Raw genomic sequence first — 22306 nt, 5'->3', positions numbered from 1 at the left:
ATCCACAGCATGGGACATAAGAGCACAAAGAGTTTCAAGGAGTGGATATGCAGAAATAATCAAAGTCCACCCTTCCACAAACCCTTTCAGATAAATTACAGACCAGTAGCTACTTTTCACACTGCTAGTTTTGGAGTGTCCCATTCACCGATGTTCATTTCTACAGAGTCCTCTACTGGGTATTTTTAATCCCATTATAAAAACAGGGGAGCAGAGATAAAGGTTAATGCCCAACATTGTAGAGAAAATATCTGCCACAAACTACAAGACAGGCTAAAAGAAATTGTATTTGGGGTGCCTGGATGGCTCAGTCGGTTAAGCGTCTGACTTTGGCTCAGGTCATGATCTCTCGGCTCATGGGTTCAAGTCCCACCTCGGGCTCTGTGCTGACAGCTCAGAGCCTGGAGCCTGCTTCAAGTGCTGTGTCTCCCCCTCTCTCTGCTCCTCCCCCATTCATGCTCTATGTCTCTCTCTGTCTCTCAAAAATAAATAAAAGGTAAAAAATAAATAAATAAATAAATAAATAAAAAAGAAATTGTATTTTATTTATTTTATTTTGTTTAAAAATAGAGGAGAGCATGAACGCAGTCCCCCACTACCACAAATTATGCAGTCAAGTTTCCCACATTTGCGGAAGTCGAAGGGGTCAGCACATCCGGAGTGCAATGGGTAAATCTCATCCTGGAAAAACCAACTTCATGATCATGGTATCTCCCCTGTCAGCTAAGTATAGAAATTTTAAATATATAACTTTAACCTCATATATAAAAAAGGTTTTCTACAAACTGTGCTATCTTCTCAATTTAGCACATTTGTACAATGACAGGAGAACACTGCAGCTTCAAAAACAGACAGGAAGTTGTGTAGACATCCTATATTACTGGAGTCCTGTCCACAAAGGTTTCCAAAATGAGCTGAATAAAACAAAAATCATGGTCTCAGGGAAACAGTTAGAGGAGGGAATACCATATGAAAATATCACTGTTTTAACTAAGCCTTCCATCTTTCCCTACCTCCCATCCAGGAGTAAAACTTTTCCCTATAGATGTACAGTGTACAGAAATTGAAAGAAAAAAATTAATTTACCAAATTTACACTATTTAAAGTTAAAAAAATTCAAGAAACCCATTCTACCATTTTTTGAGACCCTTGACTTATAAATTGAAAATAAAATTACCCATAAATTAACAAAAATGAGTACTGCCAAAAAGTCAAAGACTTGGCGGCTTCCAGACATACTTAATGATGACATCTGTTTTTATTTTTGATATTTAAGTAATAACACTGTTCAAACTACCACTTACAAAACTGCTATCGTTTTCATAATGTTGTACAGCACAACTCCATTGCCTGGAATCTGTCTCACAGCCCCTGAGGACAGAGCCTGCAACACTCAGACCCTAAAGATGTCCAAGCGTCGAGCAGGGATTACATCCACACCGCACTCCACCGGCATCTTTAGACTCTGAGAGCAGGAATCCCTCTCCTACAGGGAAAGACAACTGCCATGGCAGAATCTCTCAGGTCAACTGTGAAAAGTAGGGTCTAATCTCATCAGTGTAGGTAGCATTGAGAGCTCTCTAGACAAGAGGGAATCATCAGGTGAAAATATTTCTCTAATATACCGATAAATTCTTCAACTCCTACAAAATTAATAGAATAAAGAAAAGTCAGAAGGATAAAGCACTCTTGCCAGTTTACAAGGGAATGACATGGAGAACGCTAATCACAAACAGAGAAAGAAAACCACCTACTGTCTCTGATTGACACTATTGCTTCTCCCATCTCTGACTTGAGCTGTTACATCTCCCAAGGACTCTTTCCTGGAGCTTTTTACTGCATGATCACGCAACGTGTGGGCATCACAACACAAGAAGCTTTACACATTTCGGCTTTTAAAAAAATCAATGTTATTTTCTCCACATACTTCCAAAATACAGGTTCTCCACAGCCCAGAGATCTTAGTAAAACATAAAGACTGTTTAAAAAAGGGAGGTGGGGGCGCCTGGGTGGCTCAGTCGGCTAAGCGTCCGACTTCAGCTCAGGTCACGATCTCGCGGTCCGTGAGTTCGAGCCCCATGTCAGGCTCTGTGCTGACCGCTCAGAGCCTGGAGCCTGTTTCGGATTCTGTGTCTCCCTCTCTCTCTGACCCTCCCCCGTTCATGCTCTGTCTCTGTCTCAAAAATAAATAAACGTTAAAAACAAAAAATTTTTTTTAAATAAAATTAAATTAAAAAATAAAATAAAATAAAATAAATAAATAAATAAAAAAGGGAGGTGGATGTGGGAGTTAGGTGTTTCGAATCCTCACTTTCGGTCCCACTTGCTTATAAATCACTTCCCAGGTGTAAACAAAATTTTTGTCCTATGTGAAGATAATAAAAATTAAAAAGCCCATTGAAAATAACAAGAATAACAGTACAAGCTTCAGACAGAGACAGGGACCAGGTACAAATCGGGAGGGGTTGGGGATGGCGGGGTTCTAAACACTGCTCTGGGCGTATTTCTAAAATGCTGTGGTCTATATGGTAAGACAAACACCATGATCAAAATGAAAGTTGAAGGCTGAAAATACATTTTTTAAAATGAGACTAAGGCAAGAGCAGTGTGCACTTCGGGGGGTATATAATTCTATCTAATTCTCAAGAGTCATGCAGGGCTAGGCCAACTTCCTTATTCCAGCAAAGTGAGGCCTCAAGGCGAGAAAGGTTTTATTCTTCACATCTTACACGTTTTGAAGGGACTGGGAGGCAATCAATGAACATAGACAATCTATTAAAGTACTTCCAAGTTCGGTCTGCTGAAGGGCTCCGAGAGCCTCTTACACTCAAAGGACCTGCCCGCACAATTTCAGAAACAGTAACAGCTGACTGGCAGGATACCCATTTCCAAAGTTGTCCTTCCTCCTAAAGGTCTCATCTAGGTCAGCACTGCCACAGTGTGAACAGATCTGTGATATTTGACTCACCAGAGGAAAAGTCTCACCAGCCCTGAGATGCCCCCATGGTGAGGTGTCCTGAGACAACTGATCTGCCTCCAGATACTGACACTAGAAAAAGATTGTTTGGTTTTTATTTTCCCCAACACAAACAGGACCGGGGAGGAAGAGGACAAGGGAAAGAAATGCACATACCTTTCAACTGATCAGCAACAACGCTCTGGCCAAGCCGTTCAGTCACTCTCCCGTCTTCCATTTCGTACCGATCATCTAGGTATTTTGCAGTGGCCTCAGAAATGTGAACCTTGCCAGCAACTCCCAGCTGCTCCATGAGATTGGCCAAGTTCACATCATTGGACCACACATCGAATTTGAACCTCCTCATGCCCAAAATGCCACACAAGACGGTCCCCGTGTGAACCCCGACACGCATGTTCACCATCTCTTTCTTCTCCTGGCAGAACTGCTCGATGGCTCTGATCATGCCCAAGCCCATCTCAATGCAGCAGTAGGCATGGTCAGCCCGGGGCTCTGGACACCCTGCCACGCAATAGTAGCAGTCTCCCAGGGTGCTGATTTTCTCACACTTGGTCTCTTCACACAACCGGTCAAAGCGACCGAACAGATCGTTGAGGAGACCCACCAGGGCATGAGCGGACTTATTGGCACTCATCTTGGTGAAGCCCACGATATCTGCAAATAAAATACTGACTTCATCGATCTGCTGCATTTTAAAAGGGCGGAACGCTATAGGGGCTTTCTGTATGGAAGACTTTTTCTTCCTGTTCTTGGGGCTGGAGGTGGCGTGCCTTTTGACAGAATTCTCGCTCTCCTCATCCCCCTGTTTCATCAAGTCATCAGCTATGATTCTTGGCATCACAGAATGAATCATCCTCTCTTTCAGGGCTTTTTCCACTTCCAGATCCTTTCCGTGCATAATTGACTGTCCCACCTTGAGAAAGGTGCTCCTGGATCTCACCTGGGACATGATAAAGAGGTGGATCCCAATGGCGTGAATGCAGACGTGGAGCAGGGCTCTGCTCAGCAGCTCCCAGTGTGGGGCCCCTGCTTCGGGTGGGGGAAAGCAGTCTTTGTCTCGGAAGTGATAGCCAAAGGTCTCAAAGAGAACAGAATAGGCCACTCCCAAACACAAGCTCAAGTACAAAGGTAAGTGCATGACGGTGTAGAGCAAAAAGAGCACTTCGATGCACATGGAAAAGCTCCCCACTTGAGACAAACAAGCGTCTGTGGGCTTGGTGGCGAGGGTGTGATTGGAGCTGTCAACACGTCCTGAGAGAGGCGTCAGAACCTGAAACTGGGCAGCCAGGGTCAGGGCAAACACCAGGAGGGTGAGAACCAGAGAGGTCCACACGTAATGCCGGGCATACACCTTGGTGAAGGTAAACAGAAAAAAGCCCCCACACACGACGAGGAAGCACAGAGCAGGGGCTACCATGACAATCAGTCGGGACCGCATGTGGACCCCAAAATAGATGCTCCACAGAAGGCAGGCGAAGCCGATGTAGAAGAGCGCATACCGGAAGCGGCGCTGGGTCTGCGGGAAGCAGCGCTCCATGCAAGCCTCCTCCAGGTTCACCGAGTCGAACTTGGGGTCCCACCACCGGCTGGAGGCCCTCTCGAACAGCTGGGGCAGCTTCTTCTGCCTGCGCAGGCGGCCTCCAGCGCCCACTCTCCGGGGGACGCCCGCCGAGTCCCCAGAGCTGCTACAGCTGGAGGAGATGCTGTACTTGCAGTGCTTGGGGTGGCTGTTGGAGGACAGCTGCTTGGGGTTGATTTTGACCCTCACGCTGTTGCTGTCTCCGCTGGAGTCACAGCTCACCTCCGTGCTGTGGTGCTGCAGCAGCTGCTGGTGGGGCGGGGAAGCCATGTTGCCGAGCGCTCAGGACCTTCCCGGCCGGGGTCACTGGTACCTGTCGGCGAGACGACCAGAGTTACACCGGCATTTATCCCTACACAGGCGCACACTCCCCTGAAGGCCACGAGCTCTGCCAGCGTGCTCGGTGGTGGCCCCGGCGGTCTCCTCGGAGAGGCACCAAATGCTCACAAAACCTGCGGCTAACGTCTAACCGGGGCTCGCACCGTCCCGCCCCGAGGCCGCCCGCAACACTCGGGGAGGACCCGGCAGCCCCGGGCCGGCGGGGCGGCGGCGCCCCCCGAGCCCCCCGCGCCGCCCGCCCCGCGCACTCGCCTGCTCCGACCGCCGCGGCCCCGGACGCAAGTCCTGCCGAGCCCTCTCACGCCGCCGGCCGCTCTCGCCCGCGCCGCTCTCCCGCCGGCGGCGGCGGCGGCGGGCCCCTCATGCCGCGCGGCGCGGCGCCTCCCCTGCGTCAAAGGCCGGCGGCCCCGCGGGAGGCTGCGGGCCGGCTGCGAGCCCGCGGCGCTGCGGCCGTCCCCCGTCGGCGCGGCCCGTCTAGCGGGGCCTGCTCCCGGCCTCCGGGGTCGGCCCAGCGGGCGGGGATGCCCAGCGCCCCAGAGACGCCGGGCGCCGAGCGCAGGGCGCGGCGGGCGCGGGCCCCTCAGCCGGCCGCCCTGCGCGGCGCTGCGGCAGAGCCCGCTCCTGCGACGCCGAGCCGGGACGCCCGCCCGCCCACGCCCGGGGGCGGCCTCCCGAACTAGCGACGCCGCCGCGGCCGCGGCCGCCGCCGTGCCCCGCGCTGCCGCTGCCTCATGTCGGAAGAGCCGCCACAGCCACAGCCGCCGCCGCCTCCGCCGCGGCCGCCACCATCTCCGGCCCCCTCCCCCTCCCCCTCCCGCTGTCACTGACAGACTCGCGCCCGCGCCGCCCCTCGCCCCGCCGCAGCGCGCACGCGCGGCCCTCGCACGCCGCCGCCGCCGCCGCCGCCGGTCCCAGGGCACGCGCACGGTGCGCGCGCCTGGCCGGCGGGGCTTGCAAGGCGGGGGCGGGGCGGGCGCGCTGAGGCTCCGCCCTCCAAGTCCTCCGCCCTCCGCCCCGTGTCCGCGGGCTCTCCAGGGCTGCGGGACGTGCGGGGGCTGCGGAGGCGACGCGGTTCTGCTGCACCCGTTTTCCTCCCGGCTTGGGACCCCAGGTCCGCTGGACGAAAACCAGGGGCTCCTGCTAGTTAAGGAACGGCCGGGGTGCGACGTTTAGGAAATCAAAATGTTCGCCTCTCCGTCAGCACACCCTTTTGTATAAATGCAAGTTCGCAACTATTGCATTTGCCGAAAAGGAGGTACCCCTTCCTCTCTAAGCAATAAGCACGGGCCCCGGGGGCACTAGCCCCTCCTTTAGCTTGCTTTCCCGCAACCACTGCAGTCTGAACCCCAGGCTCTGGTGCTGGGGGAAGGGGGTTTCAGGCCTCAAGAGGGGGCCACCAACGGCTCGCTCTTCCAGCCCCAGAGACTTTCCTTTCCCCTGCTTGGGTCCTCTCCCCATCCTCAGCAACAACTGCTTTTACCCTCCCACAAATGAAACTTTCAAAGGAGTCAGCTAGCTACCCAAAGCGCAGAACTATGGTGGCCTCCATGAATATTACCGGCAAAGTGTAAATACAGTCCTGCCCGCCCCCCACACTTAGTACCTGCTGTCAATCACAAGGGTTTCTCCTCCTTCCTTCCCTCACTTTCCAGGCCCAGACCAGGGCCCACGCCAGGTTTCACAGTTGATTTAGAAAATAAAATGTGGTCTGTTCACATAATGGAATATTACTCATCCATAAAAAAGAATGAAGTACTGATCCATGCAGCAACCTGGATGAAATTTGAAAACATGATACTTAGTGAAGAAAAACCAGTCAGGAAAGACTGCATATTGCATAATAGCATTTCCATGAAATGCCCAGAATAGGCGAATCCATAGACAGAAAGCAGGGAGGTAGGTGATTGTCAGGAGCTGATGGTGATGGGAATGGGGCTTGCCTGCTAATAGGGAAGGGGTTGCTTTTGAGGGTGATAGAAATGTTCTGGAACTAGATGGAGGTGGTGGGTACACAACACTGTCAAGGTACTAAATGCTCCTGAATTGTACGCTTTAAAATAATAGTTTGGTAAATATCATGTTTCATGTATTTTACCATGATAAAGATAAAAGAATAACAAAAGTAACACAACATCATGACTGTGATATTCCTGCCAAAAGGACATAACCTTGATCTAACCACCAGAAAACATCAGGCAAACCCACGTTGAGAAATATTTCTTCCAAGTAATTGGCCAGTAATCATCAAAAGTGTCAAGGTCATGAAAGTCAAAAGGTGAGGAACTGTCCCAAATTGGACTAAATGGAACATGGGGTCCTGGTATTGTGAATGTCATTGCATCATGCCCATGTTAATTTCCTGGGTTTGATCAGTGTACTCTGATTGCATACAGCGTTTACATTAGGGGAAGCCTGCTGAAGAGTAAAGGGGAACTCTCTAGTATTTTTGCAACTTTAAGTCTAAAATTGATTCAAAACAAAAAGTAAGAAAAAGTTAAAAATAAAACCTTTCTTGAGCATCAACAGTGTGCCAGACAACTCTGATGTATTCCATTTTTACAGATGAAGAAACAGATTCAGAAGAGTGCGTTGCACAAGCCAGTAAAGTAAGATAATAATAGTAAACTTACCCTGACTGAACATGTCGTAAGGGCTAGAAACCACTGGATGCTTTCACTTGTGACCTATTTGGTCCTTACCGCAACCCTATGAGGTAGATGTTATTTCCCTATTTCAGAGATGTGAAACTGGGGACTGACGAGTGATGTGCCCACAGTCACACAGTCTAGGGACAGAGCTCAGACTCAAAACCGGGTCTGACCCCAGAGGCCATGGTGCTCTCAGTAGCCCTGGCACCACCCTCTGCAAGCCTCCTGGTGGCCCTTTACCTGCCCCACCATCTCCCACACCAACACACCAAGCTGGACAGGAAGCCCTTGGAGACCGTGCTGAAGGTTTACATTTCCCCCATTTAATGCAACCCTGCACTCCTCAATAATCTGAAAGATCTGTGTGATTTTCCTCCCTTCCCCTAATCATCTCAGTCCACCCACCATTTGTGGTGACTTTGGCATTTGTAAATTAATTAGTCATGTCAGATTTTTAGATGCGGGCATGATTTTAGATCATGCCCACCTTCCTCCTTCTCTCCCGTATGTCTTCTGGGAGCATTTGGACAGCATTCTCTGTTGTTGAAGCCTGTATACTGCCAGAGCCTCCTTGATCTCTAGGTTAGGGTGTGAGTCATTCCATAAGCCCTTGGGATTGGGGATAATGTTCCCGACACTATGCATTAGGCCCTAGGTGTCCAAAGATACACTATCTGTGTCTTCAATGGGCTTATAGTAGCTGGGAAAGAAACTGGGAAAGGCTATGGGTTAAGAAAACGGAATCATTTTATGTGAGGGAGAACGCTACAAAAAAGGTTAATCGTGCTCTCCTAAAACCTGCAGTAGAATTGCTAGAGAGGGGTGCCCGGGTAGCTCAGACAGTTAAGCATCCGACTTCGGCTCAGGTCATGATCTCACGGTTCATGGGTTCAGGCCCCTGTCGAGCTTTGTGCTGACAGCTCGGAGCCTGGAGCCTGCTTCAGATTTGTGTCTCCCTCTCTCTCTGCCCCTCCCCCACTGGTGTCTTTCAAAACTAAATAAATGTTTTAAAAGAGAGAGAGAGAGAGAGAGAGAGAATCACCAGAGAGCCCTGGGCCCCTTCTCCTCGACCCCCAGACAGCAGAATGCTGCTTAATACTCAGCAGATACAGGACAGATGCAACAGCTTTCCAACCAACTTGCTGCCAGAGCTCTAGGGTTTTCTCTCTGTGATGCACAGAGAACTTCCACCCAGATGCACTGTGAATCAGACCATGTCCACACAAACTCTACGCGAGCTTTCGGCAAGTGTTGCCAGCCTCATCATATCACCCTCGCCCTCCCTCATACACACGTTCACCTGACCTTCGAGGGCGTCGGCTCCAAACTACCTCAAGCTGCACAGGGTGACAATATGCCTGGCTTCGAAATAAACAGCACACGGACGGAGCTCTGGCCATTCTGGTCATGCTGGTCCCCGAGGCCTGAGCAGTGCCCACGTTATTTCTGGTTATCGGGTGGGCAATCATCTCGGAGAACCACCCACTGGAAGGTGGGATTTGTTGCTCTCACCCAGTCAAGCGTCCCAAGCCGTAGTTAACAAGCTTTGAGTACTTTTTCTCTCCCGTGGTAAGGATGAGTGTGTAGGAACAGACCCACATTTTCTCCCTCCAGCCCACTGGCTGGCCTCCTCACGGGCAGAACGTCACATGTCCAGGCAAAGTAAAAGAAGGCTGATTAGGGAAGATCACCAAAATCTCTGGCAGGCTCTACTATAACCCAGGAGTCTTCAATCTAACCATCTATATCAATTCCAAATCCTGCCCTGCCTGGTGCATAGCTCAATAATGCCTACTGTGGGGTGCATGGATGGTTCAGTCAGTTGGGCATCTGACTCTTGATTTTGGCTCGGGTCATGGCCTCATGGTTCATGGGTTCGAGCCCCACATCAGGCTCCTCAGTGTTAGTGTGGAGCCTGCTTGGGATTCTCTCTCTCTGTCTCTCTCTCTCTCTTAAAATAAATAAATAAACTTAAAAAAAAGCTTATGGAATGAATGCACATGGGAATTGTAAGAGAGGATGTGTGTGAAATAGTTAAGCTCTTGGTTGCTTTTAATAACCAAAATAAGTAATATTTGATGCAATGCTTGTGAGTTTAGAGCTCTCTCCACCTACACCTTAGAGTAGAGGCTCTGGCTGGAACCTAAAGCTGAAATATGTGATGGGCATATTTATGACCCCATGGGGCCAGGGAGAACCAGCCCAGGGGCAATCACATTTTCTAGTAGGGAGCTGGTCGGCTGACCCAACAAAGTTGATGAAGAGAGGATGGGGAATTCTGGGTAAAACCTGGTGAGTGTCACTCAGATTTGCAGCCTGGCCCAGCTCCTGCTGGACTGTCACTTCCATCCCATTTCATGGGCAATGCTAAGGAGACATGGAGTAGGTGTAAGAAAGACTGCCTGGGAGCTGTGCAGTGGATTGAAGAGCACCCCCGCCCCATTCGGGTCCATCCAGAATCTCAGACTATGACCTTATATTTGGAAATAGGTCTTAGCAGATGGAATTAGTTAAGATGAGATGCTACTGGATTCAGATGGGCCCTAAATCCCGTGACTGGTGCTCAGGACACAGAGACACACAGGGAGAAGAAAGCCATGGGGAAGACGGAGGCAGAGATTGGAGACATGCGTCCACAAGCCAGGGAACCCCAAGTGTTTCCAGGAGCCACAGAAGCTGGAAGAGACAGGAAGGAGCCTCCCTGAGCGCCTTCAGAGAGAGCTGACCCTGCTCATACGTTGAGTTCTGACTTCTGGCCTCCAGAACTGTGAGCAAATACAATGCTGGTGTTTGAAACCACCAAGTTTGTCGTGGCAGTCCCGGGAAACTCCTACAAAGTGTTTCATCACCTTCTGCAAGTGAGGGTGCAATGGGCACTCCAGGTGACCCCTCTGACAGTGCAGACACAGAAGATGAACGGCAGGAGGGACTCTGCCCGCTTCACAGCAGACTAGAGCAAACCTCTAACATCTTGAGAGCTGCAGAGCTGCAGGAGACCCCGAGGCCACACGGGGGGTGGAGGTCAGCCCTGACCAGTGAGGTAAGAAAGAGGAGGAATCCAGTCACTTCTGTTTAGAGAGTCTCTAGGAGCGCCTGGAGGGCTCAGTGGGTTAAGCGTCTGACTTCGACTCAGGTCGTGACCACACAGCTTGTGGGTTGGAGCCCTGAGTCAGGCTCTCAGGGCCTGGAGTCAGAGCCTGGAGCTCTGACCACTCAGAGCCTGGAGTCTGCTTTCGATTCTGTGTCTCCCTCTCTCTCTGCCCCTCCCCTGCTCATGCTCTGTCTCTCTCTCAAAAATAAATAAAAACATTAAAAAAAAAAAAAAAACTGACCAGAAACTCAGGGCAGGTGGTAGGACCTGCCAAGAACAGGCTTCCCTTTTGCACTATGCTTCTCAGCCCAGCCACTTGCTACAACCACTGGGATGCTTTGAACACTAATGACCTGACCCCAGCCTCATAAATTCTGATGTAACCATTTGGGTCTAGGAAGGAGTATAGGAGGGCATTTCAAACCTCCTCAGGCGATTCTTTTTTTTTTTTTTAAGTTTTATTTATTTGTTTTTGAGACAGAGAGACAGTGCACATGAGTGGGGAGGGGCAGAGAGAGAGAGGGAGAGAGAGTCCCAATCCACAAATCGTGAGATCATGACCTGAGCCAAAATCAAGAGACCGGTACTCAACCCACTGAGCCACCCAGGCACCCCCTCCCCAGGTGATTCTTTTTTTTTTTTTTTTTAATTTTTTAAGTTTATTTATTTATTTTGAGAGAGACAGAGAAAGCAAGAGAGAGAGAAAGAGAAACAGAATCGCAAGCAAATTCCGCACTGTCAGCGTCGAGCCTGATGCAGGGCTCGAACTCATGAATCTCGGGGTCATAACCTGGGCCGAAACCAAGAGTCAGACGATTAACCGACTGAGCCACCCAGGGTCCCCCTCCCCAGGTGATCCTTATGATCATTTACTGCCTTAGAATGTTGTAGTTGGGACATTTTGTGGGGGACCCCCTCCCATGTCAGCACTTCCAAGTGCCCTTCCCTGGATTAGTCAGATTTTCCAGAGAAGGCTCTTTAAGCCTGGCTTCCACTCAGCTGAGAAGCAACAACGGCAGGAAAACTGAGGATTCAGTATCTAAACCTTCCCTTAGCAAAACACTATTCAGGATGGTTCTAAGCTGTTGGACAGCTGCTGGCTTTTACTCAGGAGCCTTGCTAGGACAGTCATGTGCATGATGAACCCGCAAACTGTTAGTTTCATCCATCCGTATCTATCCTGGTGGATCCCCGTATACTCGGGTATATTTAGGCACACGATCCTATCAGATTCTTACTGACACTACTCAGAAAGAAAAGTTGTGAGCCAGACAAGTGTTACCACAATGCCAATAAATAACGATTGTTTTCCAACATAAACCATTCCAGGAGGAAGTGTCCAGGGCCATCTACAGTACTCAGTATGTGAGAAGCTCCATGCTGTTGAGTCCAGGCTGTATGCAGCCAGCACAGTGTTTCCAGGAGGAGGAATCTCTGGGATCTCTGTGCTGTTGTCATTTATGCTTCATGTTTCAACGCTTCACAACAAGGTCCTCACACAAGTCATGATAAAAACCCACCAGGCCTGTTTGAGAGAGACAAGCCTTTGTCACGTACAGTGAGCAGCACAGCCTGAAGAAGATTCTGCCATCTTTCCAAAGAGCGCTCTTGACTACAACTCTAACACATAAGACGCCTTTGGTTTTAAGAGTCTTGTTGCTTGGGGAGCCTGGGTGGCTGTCGGTTAAGCGTCTGACTTCAGCTCAGGTCATGATCTCGCGGTTCGTGAGTCTGAGGCCCCCATCAGGCTCTGTGCTGACAGCTCGGAGCCTGGAGCCGGCTTTGGATTCTGTGCCTCCCTCTCTCTCTGCCCGTCCCCCACTCACACTCTCTCTCAAAAAATAAACATTAAATTTTTTTTTTTTTAAAGTGTCTTGGGGCTCATGATTTCTAAGAATAGTGTTACAATTTGGGGCAACATCCACATCCTCTCTTAGATGCAACTGTGAGACGGGGAGCCTGGAAAGAAGAGCCAGTGGTCCCCACTTTGGTGTCTCTGCTGCCCTTCCCGCTCCCTGGGAGAGTGGTTAGATATGGCGGGCAATTTGTAGTGTTCCAGGCCAAATCATGCCCTCCCCCAAATTCATATGTTGAAGTCCAAACCTCCAGTTTCTTAGAATATGACTGCATTGGAAATAAGCTCCTGGAAGAGGTGATTAAGTTAAAATGAGTTCATTAGGGCGGGCCCTAACCCAGGATGACTGGCGTCCTCATCAGAAGAAGAAATCTGGACACTTACATGTACAGAGAAAGATGATCTGAAGGGACACAAGAGGACAGCCGTCCACAAGCCCAGGAGAGGGGCTTCAGAAGAAACCAATGCCCCCAACACTTTGATCTTGGGTTCCCAGCCTCCAGAATGGGAAGAAAATAAATTTCTATTGTTTAAGCTGCCTGGTCTGTGGTACTTTGTTACGGCAGCCCTAGCCAACTAATACAGATGGTAAGTTTTTTAGATTATTCCACCACAATGAATAATAATAATAACGATCGTTCATAAGCCTATCAATATACAAGCGGAATAAAACAACAAATCTATTTTAAATTTTCCACTGCCTCCGTCCAATCGTTTTTTGTGGCTCCACCCCGTCCACACACACACCCTGCACAATTGCCCTTTTTGTGTCTCTCCAGCCAAGGATATTCAGGGACAGGAATATTGGGTGCTGGAGGTGGGATTTACTGCAGGAGCAGCCTCAAGGAAAGCTGTGAACTTCCGCCCCCTTCCTCAAGACTGAGAAGTTGACCCTCTGTGTGCTTCCCTAGCAACGTGGACATGCTTGTGTTATCAACCATACTGCAACTTAAAATCAGATGCATGGGGGGCACCTGGGTGGCTCAGTCAGCTAAGCGTCCGACTTGGGCTCACGTCATGATCTCACCGTTCATGAGTTCAAGATCCCTGTCAGGCTCTGTGCCGACAGCTTGGAACCTGGAGCCTGCTTTGGATTCTGTGTCTCCCTCTCTCTCTGCCCCTCCCCTGCTCACACTCTGTCTATCTCTCTCAAAAATAAATAAACATTAAAAAAAATTTTAGTAAGATAAAAATCAGATGCGTGGATAGCTCTTCGAAGGCTCTCTACCCCTGGGAGGCAGAGATGGGGCACAGAAAGGTCTGGTACTGGGGCAGCCGGGCTGCAGGGTCTAGAAGCCCCTGTCTAACCTGTCCCCGACTCCCTGCACCTGCCGATAGAAGCTGGTTGGCAATCACAGGAGGATAGACAGAAAGCTATGAGAAGCAGCAATCCAGCTGCAAAATCCCAGGCCGCTGGACAGGGAACGTGTGTTCACAGTTTAATTTCAGCCTGTCTGGGAGCCAAGTTTAAGCACGTTTCAAATCCTGGCAACGTCCAAAACTAGGAAACCACCTTTCCCCCACACCTTGAGTTACTCAAAGGCACATTCAAAGACACTGGGGTAGAAGTGCATTGGGACACAGATAATCACCGTGTCCATCGTAATACAAACGTCTGGGGTTTATGAAATACTTTATGGCTTGCAAGAGGCTTGCCCCCATGCTCCTTCCTTTGATCCTCAGAACAGTGCTGGGAGGTCAGGGGACAATGCAAATGCCCCCAGGACAGAGGCAGGCACCCAAGCTGGGGCTGGCCCCCACTGCCGCAGAGCCATTCCCCAACAGAAGTGGGTCTAGCTCACTATTGTCTCCGTCCCACCCTGAGGACAATAATTAGCACTGTGGTTGCTTGCTCTGTGTCTGGCATTTCCATTTACTGTCTTATTCCTTCCTCAACCACCCTTTTTTTTTTTTTTTTTTTAAGCTTATTTATCCACTCTGAGAGAGCCCACACATGTGGGGAAGGGGCAGAGAGAGAGAATCCCAAGCAGGCTCCACACTATCAGTGCGGAGCCCTATTCAGGGCTCGAGAGATCCACAAACTGAGAGATCATGACCTGAACCGAAGTCGGACACTTAACTGACTGAGCCACCCAGGCGCCCCCATCCTCAATCACCCTTTGAAGAAACCAAGGTTTAGGGGGATTTGAACTCAGGAGTGTCCCTGAATGCCCCCTTCTAACTCAGCTGCGTTCAATTTTCTCCTGTTCCATCCAGCTCCTTTGTACTGGGTTCCTGGTACGTACGAGGCAGGTTTAGACCTGCAGTGTCACCCTGTTTGTTTTTCAGTGGGGGCAGGAGGGTGGTGGTAGCTGCCCCTGCTACAACCTTGGGACAAGTACATACTGGATAAGCAGGCAGTGGGACCCATCATCCAACAACAGGTGGACAGGGCCGGTGTGCTTGTTCCCAGGGCAGCAAGCATACACAGCCCAGGGCCAGGCAGGGCACAGTCAGCACTCCCTAAGATTCAGGGAGAGGGGGGAAAGAAAATCCTAAAGAGCCCGGGCAGCATTGCCAGGACAGCCTAAACTCGAATTCCTGGGCCGCTTAAGTATCCCGAGAAGGTGGAGTTAGTATTAATTGTCTCTGCTGCAGCCAGGCCACAGTGCCCTTCCAGGGTGGGCGGCGGGAGGGGCTAACCTCATTTGACAACTCAGCCCCGAGCTGGGCTTCCTTTGAGTCCTTATCCACTGAGGCTGTGGCCACAGTACTGTCTACAGGAGGTGTGACCCCATCAGTGCCCGGCCAGAGACGGTGGCCATGCAGGAGCGCCCTGGCTGCAGACACAGGGACATGGCAGCGACCTGGCAGGTCTCCTTCCTCACTGGCTCCAGGTGGAGCTCAGAGACACAACTGGCCACATGCAATTCTGGACTGCCATTATATTCAACAGCCCCACTGTCTGCTCCCAGCAAGCACGGAAGGGGGATAAGACACAGGTGGGGAGAGAAAATGCCTCGAAGCCCTGCAAGTCCCGGGAGGGCCCTGGGAGGGGAGGAGCCTCCTGGGGACTCTGAAGGTGCGGGCTGTGCTGGGAAGGTCGGGCAGGCCAGCTGGACTGCAGCGCAGAGGGGACATGAGCCAAGCAAGCAGCATGGGCAGGGTGGGACCATGTGGACAAGTCTCAGAAGCCTTTGGAGGATTCGTGAGGCAGAGTGCGGGTACCTGGGGTGCCCCTGCAGAGGAGGCTCGGCACAGAGCAGCTCAGCAGACCTCCCCCCATCCAGCTGTATCTGCCTACGAAGGTGGAACCAGGAGGGCTGCAGAAATGTGCTTGGGGTGAAGAAGAAACCTACCTCTCATCTGGGACCAATGATGTCATTCAAAAACGCAGACACATCCCTGCCTGATGGCACCACGGCTCAAAGTCACAAGGCAGAGACACTTGAGGAGGTGGGGAAGGCAGGCGGGGGAAGGCAGATCTGCCGAGGCTCTCTTGTGGAATCTGGGCGCGGCCACCCTACGCAGGGATTTGGAATGTGCCGCTGCCGCGTGAATTCCTGGTGCATTTTTGAGGCTAAGGTGATTGTGAAGGTAGAAGCTGTCAGGAAAGAACGGCATCCTTCTCACGCAGGCTCTGACAGGCGGGCAGCGGGAGCTGGTTTCACCCAAGAGCTTACAGCCAGGTGACAAACGGATGTCATCCCCACCGGCGGCTCTAAAAGTGGCCCCTGGCTCGTAAGCCTGGATCACACAGGGAGGCCAAGCAGACTTCGCTTGCCAATCCCCATGACGAAAAGGCCTGGGGACAAGGGGCAGTCATTCAGAAGAGGGCTTCCCGCTGGTCACGAAGCGAGGTCTGCTCTTTCTAATGGCCGGTTACCAGGGCGCCTGGCTGGCTCAGTCGGTAGGACATGCAACTCTTCATCTTGGGGCTGTGAGTTCAACCCCCATGTTGGGTGTAGAGATTACTTAAAAAATAATAAAAGATCTCTAATAACTGTGACTATAATGTTATATATATGCACCCATTCTTCCAGTTATGTAAATGCCAAGAAAGGATATGCACAGAGCAGAGGTCATTAGGCTAGAAGCTTGAGAATGTCACGGCCCCTGTTCCCTTTGTAACAGCATGGAGGCCTGGATACACTGAAAAATCCTCCTGTTCCACAATACCTAAAAAGAAAAAAAATTGTGGGGCACCTGGGTGGCTCAGTTGGTTAAGCTTCTGACTCTTCATCTCTGCTCAGGTCATGATCTCATGGTTTGTGAGATCGAGCCCGATGTTGGGCTCTGTACTGACAGCACAGAGCCTGCATGGGATTCTCTCTCTCTCTTCTCTCTGCCCTTCCCCCATGCTCTCCCTCAAAACAAATAAAGGTTGTTTGGGTTTTTTTTTTTTTAGGTACATTCATATTGTTGTGCAACCATCACCACCACCAACTCCAGAACTTTACATCTTCCCACACTGAATCTATGTCCCCATGAAACACTCATTTCTAGTTTCTGTCTGCCCCCAGTCCCTGGTAACATCTGTCCTACTCTCTGTCTCTACGAATCTGACCATTCTAGTGCCTCATATAAGAGGAATCATGCACTATTTGTCCTTATGGGTCTGGCTTATTTCACTTAGCATAATGTTCTCAAGGTACATCTATATTGTAGAATGTGTTACAATTTCATCGCTTTTCAAGGTTGAAGGTACTCCACTGTACGTATGTCCCACAATCACTCATCAACGGACATGTGGATTGTTTCCACCCTTTTACTTTTGTGAATAATGCTGCTACGAACATCAGAGTTTCTGCTTTTTCTTGACTTCATTTTAGTGATTTTCTTCTAGAATTTTTTTTTTTTTTGCATGTGAAAATTATCAATAGGCTTTTTCATAGTCTATTATCCCTGTGACCTCTGCTGCATTTATGGTTATATCCTTCTTTAAATTTTTCATATTATTGGGGTGCCTGGGTGGCTCAGTTGGTGAAGTGTCCAACTTCGGCTCAGGTCACTATCTCACATAATGAGTTCTAGCCCTGCATTGGGCTCTTTGCTGACAGCTCAGAACCTGGAGCCTGCTTCGGATTCTGTGTCTCCCTCTCTCGCTACCCCTCCTACTCTCTCTCTCTCTCTCTCCCCTCAAAAATAAACATTAAAAAAAGAAAAAGAAATGAAATCTTCATATAATTTATGTGTGTCATCTTTTTTTCTAGATTGTCTTGTCAGAGACTTACCAACTGCTACTCTTTCAAATATCTAATCATATTAGTTAGAATTGGGTTCAGCTCCAGGTTAGAGAAAACCTCCAAATTACAGCAGCTTCCCACATTCTCACTGTGATATGAGCAGAAGGCTCATTCAGGGACTGGCCTGGCAATCCAGACGGAGAGCCAGGCTCCCTAGATCCTGTCGCTCTTTCAATGTCCAACGAAAGAAAAGTCAATGTCCAATATCTGAAGGTCACCCTTTTGTCTAAGACAGTTTCTGGAACTCTAGACAGGAAGAAGGAGGAAGGAGAGAAGAAAGGCAGGCACACAGCACTTATGCTCATATCACACTGATCAGAACAGTCGTATGGCCAAATTACAGAAGGGTTGAGGGAATGTTTTGTTGTTTGTCCTCTCCAAATCTGCACACTATTGCTGCCACTCGTTTTACGTCTACATATGTTATAAACTCCACACCACAAGATTTCTTTGCCATAGTCAATTATCTTTTTTTTTTTTTATGTTTATTTGTTTTTGAGAGAGAGAGAGATGGAGCATGAGGAGGGGAGGGGCAGAGAGAGACGGAGACACAGAACTGGAAGCGGGCTCTAAGCTCCGCGCTGTCAGCACAGAGCCCAACGTGATGCTCGAACTCACAAACTGAGATCATGACCTGAACCAAAGTCAGACTCTCAACTGAATGAATCACTCAGGCACCCCTGCCATCGTCAATTATCTTTTAAAGACAATTTTTAAATGAGAAACGTTTCTATTTCCCCTGCTCCAGTGGTCTTCGTTTCTATAGATACATCTAATTTTCCATCTGGTATCACTTTCTTCTGCCCGAAGAACATTCTCTAATATTTGATAGTACATTATCTACAAGAAAAAACTCTCAGCTTTTGTGTATTTGAAAATGCTTTTTGAAAAATAATTTTACCACACTGGATATAGAATTCTAGATGGATCATTGTTTCTTTTGGTGCTTTAAAGGTGTTGTTCTGATGTCTTCTGGCTTCCGTCGTATATGACAAGAAATCTGGAGTAATTCTAACCTTTGTTCTGTATTTTATATCTTTTTATCTCAAAAATTAAGATTTTTTTTTATTATCACTGGTTTTCAGCAATTTGGTTATGATGTGTCTTGCTTTGGTTTTATGTTTATTCTGCATGGGATTCTTTACGTGTCTTAGATCTGTCTATAACTCTCTTTATAGTTTTCATCAAATGAAGAAGACACTTTGGCCATTATCTCTTCAAATCTATTTCTTTCCTGACCTTCCTCTTTCTGGGACTTCTGTTACACACGATCACACATAGACATCCTGCTCAACAATATCCCACAGGTCCGAGAGGATCTGGTGGGGTTTGCTTTTTTTTTTTTTTTTTTTTTTCCTATGCTTTAGTGTGGATAGAATCCATTACTGTGTTTACAAGTTCACTGATCTACTCTTCTGCAGAGACTAATCTGTTGTTAATCCCACCATCTGATAAAATTTTCAGTGCCACAAGGACCACTTAGGATTTTTTTTTTATATCTTATACTCTTCTCCACACTACATAATTTCCTTGAAGTCTTTGAGCATATTTACAATAAGTGTTTTAAATTTTTTTTTAACGTTTATTTATTTTTGAGACAGAGAGAGAGACAGAGCATGAACAGGGGAGGGTCAGACAGAGAGGGAGACACAGGATCTGAAACACGCTCCAGGCTCTGAGCTGTCAGCACAGAGCCCGACGCGGGGCTTGAACTCACGGACTGCGAGATCATGACCTGAGCCGAATTCGGACACTTAACTGACTGAGCCACCCAGGCACCCCTACAATAAGTGTTTTAAAGTCCTTGTCTATTAATTGTATCACCTCTACAATTTCTGAGTCTATTTCCATTCACTGTTTTTGTTCCAGATTATGGATCACATTTGATTGCCTGTTCTCATGTCAAATAACTTTTTATCGGATGATGAACATTATGAATTGTACATTGTTGAGTCACGGGATTTGTTGCCTTATTTTCCAGAGTATCAGGCTTTATTCTGATAGGAAGCTATGTTATTTACAGATGAGGTTAGTTCTCTCACAGAGTATTTTTAGGCTTTGTTTGGACATGTCTTGAATAGTCTTTACTGTGGAAACAATTCAGTTCAACTAGTGAGGCTGACCCTTCTGGGGTCTCTGTAAATGCCCATGTGTTCAGTGAGGACTCTCCACTTCGTCTGGTCGGACCTGGAGTATTTCCCAGGCATGGTTCAGTTTACAGCTCTGCAGTCGTCCCTTGACCTGCTTCATGGAGTTTCACTCTGTGCATGTGTAGCATTAGTATTCAGGAATAGTCTCCAGATTTTTAGAACTCTTTCTCTGCATAGGATTCTCTTCTCTGGGACTCTGTTCTGCAAATTCCAGCTGCTTCAGACTCTCCACATGCCTATGTCTGTTTCCTCAACTTGGCAAGATTGCCATGCTCTGCTTGTGGTCTCCCTAATGGGCCCCTCGGGTATTCCAGAAATGCAGGCTGGCTTAATATCAGAAAATAAACTAATACAGTTAACCACAGTAACCTAGTAAACGAGGACATGACAACCTCAGTACAGAAGAAGAAAAATCAGTAACATCAATGAAATTCAATAACGCAATAATTTTTAAGCTTCAGCAAACTAGGAACGGAAACTTCCTTAACCTAACAAAAAAGTACCTACATGGGTGCCCGGGTGGCTCAGTCAGTTAAGCATTTGACTTTGGCTCAGGTCATGATCTCACAGTTCATGAGTTCAAGCCCCGCATCAGGCTCTGTGTTGACAGCATGGGTCCTGCTTGGATTCTCTCTCCCTCTCTCTCTCTCTGCCCCTCCCCCAATCGTGCTCATGCCCTCTCTCTCTCTCAAAAATAAATAAATAAATAAATAAATAAATAAATAAATAAATATTTTAAAAAGAAAATACAGTAAAACCTTGGATTGCTCGTAACTTGTTGTGTGAGTGTTCCGCAAGACGAGCAAACATTTCTAATAAATTTTTTTTATTAATTTTATTTGTTTTTTAATTTACATCCAAGTTAGTTAGCATATAGTGCAACAATGATTTCAGGAGTCGATTCCTTAATGACCCTTACCCATTGAGCCCATCCCCCCTACTACAACCCCTCCAGGAACCTCTGTTTGTTCTCCATATTTAGGAGTCTCTTATGTTTTGTCACCCTCCCTGTTTTTATATTATTTTTGCTTCCCTTCCCTTGTGTTCATCTGTTCTGTGTCTTAAAGTCCTCATACGAGTGAAGTCATACTTATATTTGTCTTTCTCTGACTAATTTCACTTAGCATAATACCCTCTAGTTCCATCCACGTAGTTGCAAATGGCAAGATTTCATTATTTTTGATTGCTGAGTAATACTCCATTGAATATATATATACCACATCTTCTTTACCCATTTATCCATCGATGGACATTTGGACTCTTTCCATACTTTGGCTATTGCTGATAGTGCTGCTGTAAACATTGGGATGTGTGTGTCCCTTCGAAACAGCACACCTGTATCCCTTGGATAAATAGTAGTGCAATTGCTGGGTCATAGGGTTGTTCTATTTTTAATTTTTTTAGGAACTTCCATACTGTTTTCCAGGGTGGCTTCACCAGTTTGCATTCCCACCAGCAGTGCAAAAGACGTCCTCTGTCCCTGCATCCTCGCCAACATCTGTTGTTGCCTGAGTTGTTAATGTGAGCCATTCTGACAGGTGTGAGGTGCTATTTCATTATGGTTTTGATTTGTATTTCCCTGATTAGTGATATTGAGCATTTTTTCATGTGTCAGTTGGCCATCTGGATGTCTTCTTTGGAGAATTGTCTATTCATGTCTTTTGCCCATTTCTTCACTGGATTATTTGTTTTTTGGGTGTTGAGTTTGATAAGTTCTTTATAGATTTTGGATACTAACCCTTTATCTGATATGTCGTTTGCAAATATCTTCCCCCATTCTGTCGGTTGCCTTTTAGTTTATTATTTCCTACATTTCTAATAAATGCTTATTATTTCCTACATTTCTAATAAATTTTAACTTAATAAATGAGTCATGTCTTGCAATATGAGTAATGTGTGACACCGAATGTCACATGATCACAATTGAGCTGATGGTTCTTGAAATTCACTTTGATATGTGAGTGCTTTGGATTACAAGCTTGTTTCTGGAACGAATTATGCTCACAAACCAAGGTTTTATTAAATCTACAAAAAAAAAAAAACCTATAGCAAAACTAACACATAGTTCTAAATACATAGCCGTAGCTTTATTTCTTTTCCATGCATTTTATCTTTTATTTATTTTTTCCAGTCTTTTTTTATTATTTAAATTCAAGATAGTTAGCATATAGCGTAGTGTTGGTTTTAGGAGTAGAATTTAGTGATTCATCACTTCCACATAACACCCAGCGCTCATCCCAACAAGTGTCCTCCTTAATGCCCATCACCCATGTAGCCCATTCCCCCCACCCACCTCCCCTCCATCAACCCTCAGCTTGTTGTCTCTATTTAAGAGTTTCTTATGATTTGCCGCCTTCTCTGTTTTTTTTTTCTTTTTATTTATATTCAAGTCAGTTAATACACAATGTAGTCTTGGCTTCAGGCCTAGCTGCAGTTTTAAATAGGGTGATCAGGTCTCACTGAGAAGGAAACATTTGCACA

At 47.8% G+C, this 22306-nt stretch overlaps 1 protein-coding gene, 1 long non-coding RNA gene and 1 other non-coding gene across 4 annotated transcripts in view; all 3 read right to left on the bottom strand.

Annotated features, from left to right (window-relative positions):
• The window catches only part of ADCY9 (adenylate cyclase 9), a 133419-nt gene extending 117607 nt beyond the window's left edge, over positions 1-15812 (bottom strand). The window contains exons 1-2 of one of the 2 annotated variants that reach the window (XM_045460824.1): positions 15789-15812; positions 3134-4869 (exon numbers count right to left, since the gene is read on the bottom strand). In XM_045460824.1, coding sequence (XP_045316780.1) covers positions 3134-4826 — 1693 coding nt within the window. In that variant the 5' untranslated portion in view covers positions 4827-4869; positions 15789-15812. Of the gene's footprint in view, positions 1-3133; positions 4870-5147; positions 5711-15788 lie in introns of those variants that run through there. The other variant, XM_045460825.1, reaches the window with a different exon arrangement.
• LOC123589825 lies at positions 568-731 on the bottom strand. The gene has a single exon (XR_006708478.1). It is a non-coding gene; the product is annotated as a U1 spliceosomal RNA (small nuclear RNA).
• Positions 15813-19569: 3757 nt separating the features above from the next.
• LOC123589146 overlaps positions 19570-22306 on the bottom strand; it is a 33705-nt gene continuing 30968 nt past the window's right edge. The window contains exon 7 of the long non-coding RNA XR_006708189.1: positions 19570-20194. This is a non-coding gene — a long non-coding RNA (uncharacterized LOC123589146). The remainder of the gene's footprint in view (positions 20195-22306) is intronic.

Source organism: Leopardus geoffroyi, chromosome E3 (genome assembly GCF_018350155.1).
Source record: "Leopardus geoffroyi isolate Oge1 chromosome E3, O.geoffroyi_Oge1_pat1.0, whole genome shotgun sequence".
Classification (NCBI taxonomy): domain Eukaryota; kingdom Metazoa; phylum Chordata; class Mammalia; order Carnivora; family Felidae; genus Leopardus; species Leopardus geoffroyi.
Note: the sequence above shows the minus strand (reverse complement) of the source record. Positions and strands in the feature narration are given on the sequence as shown.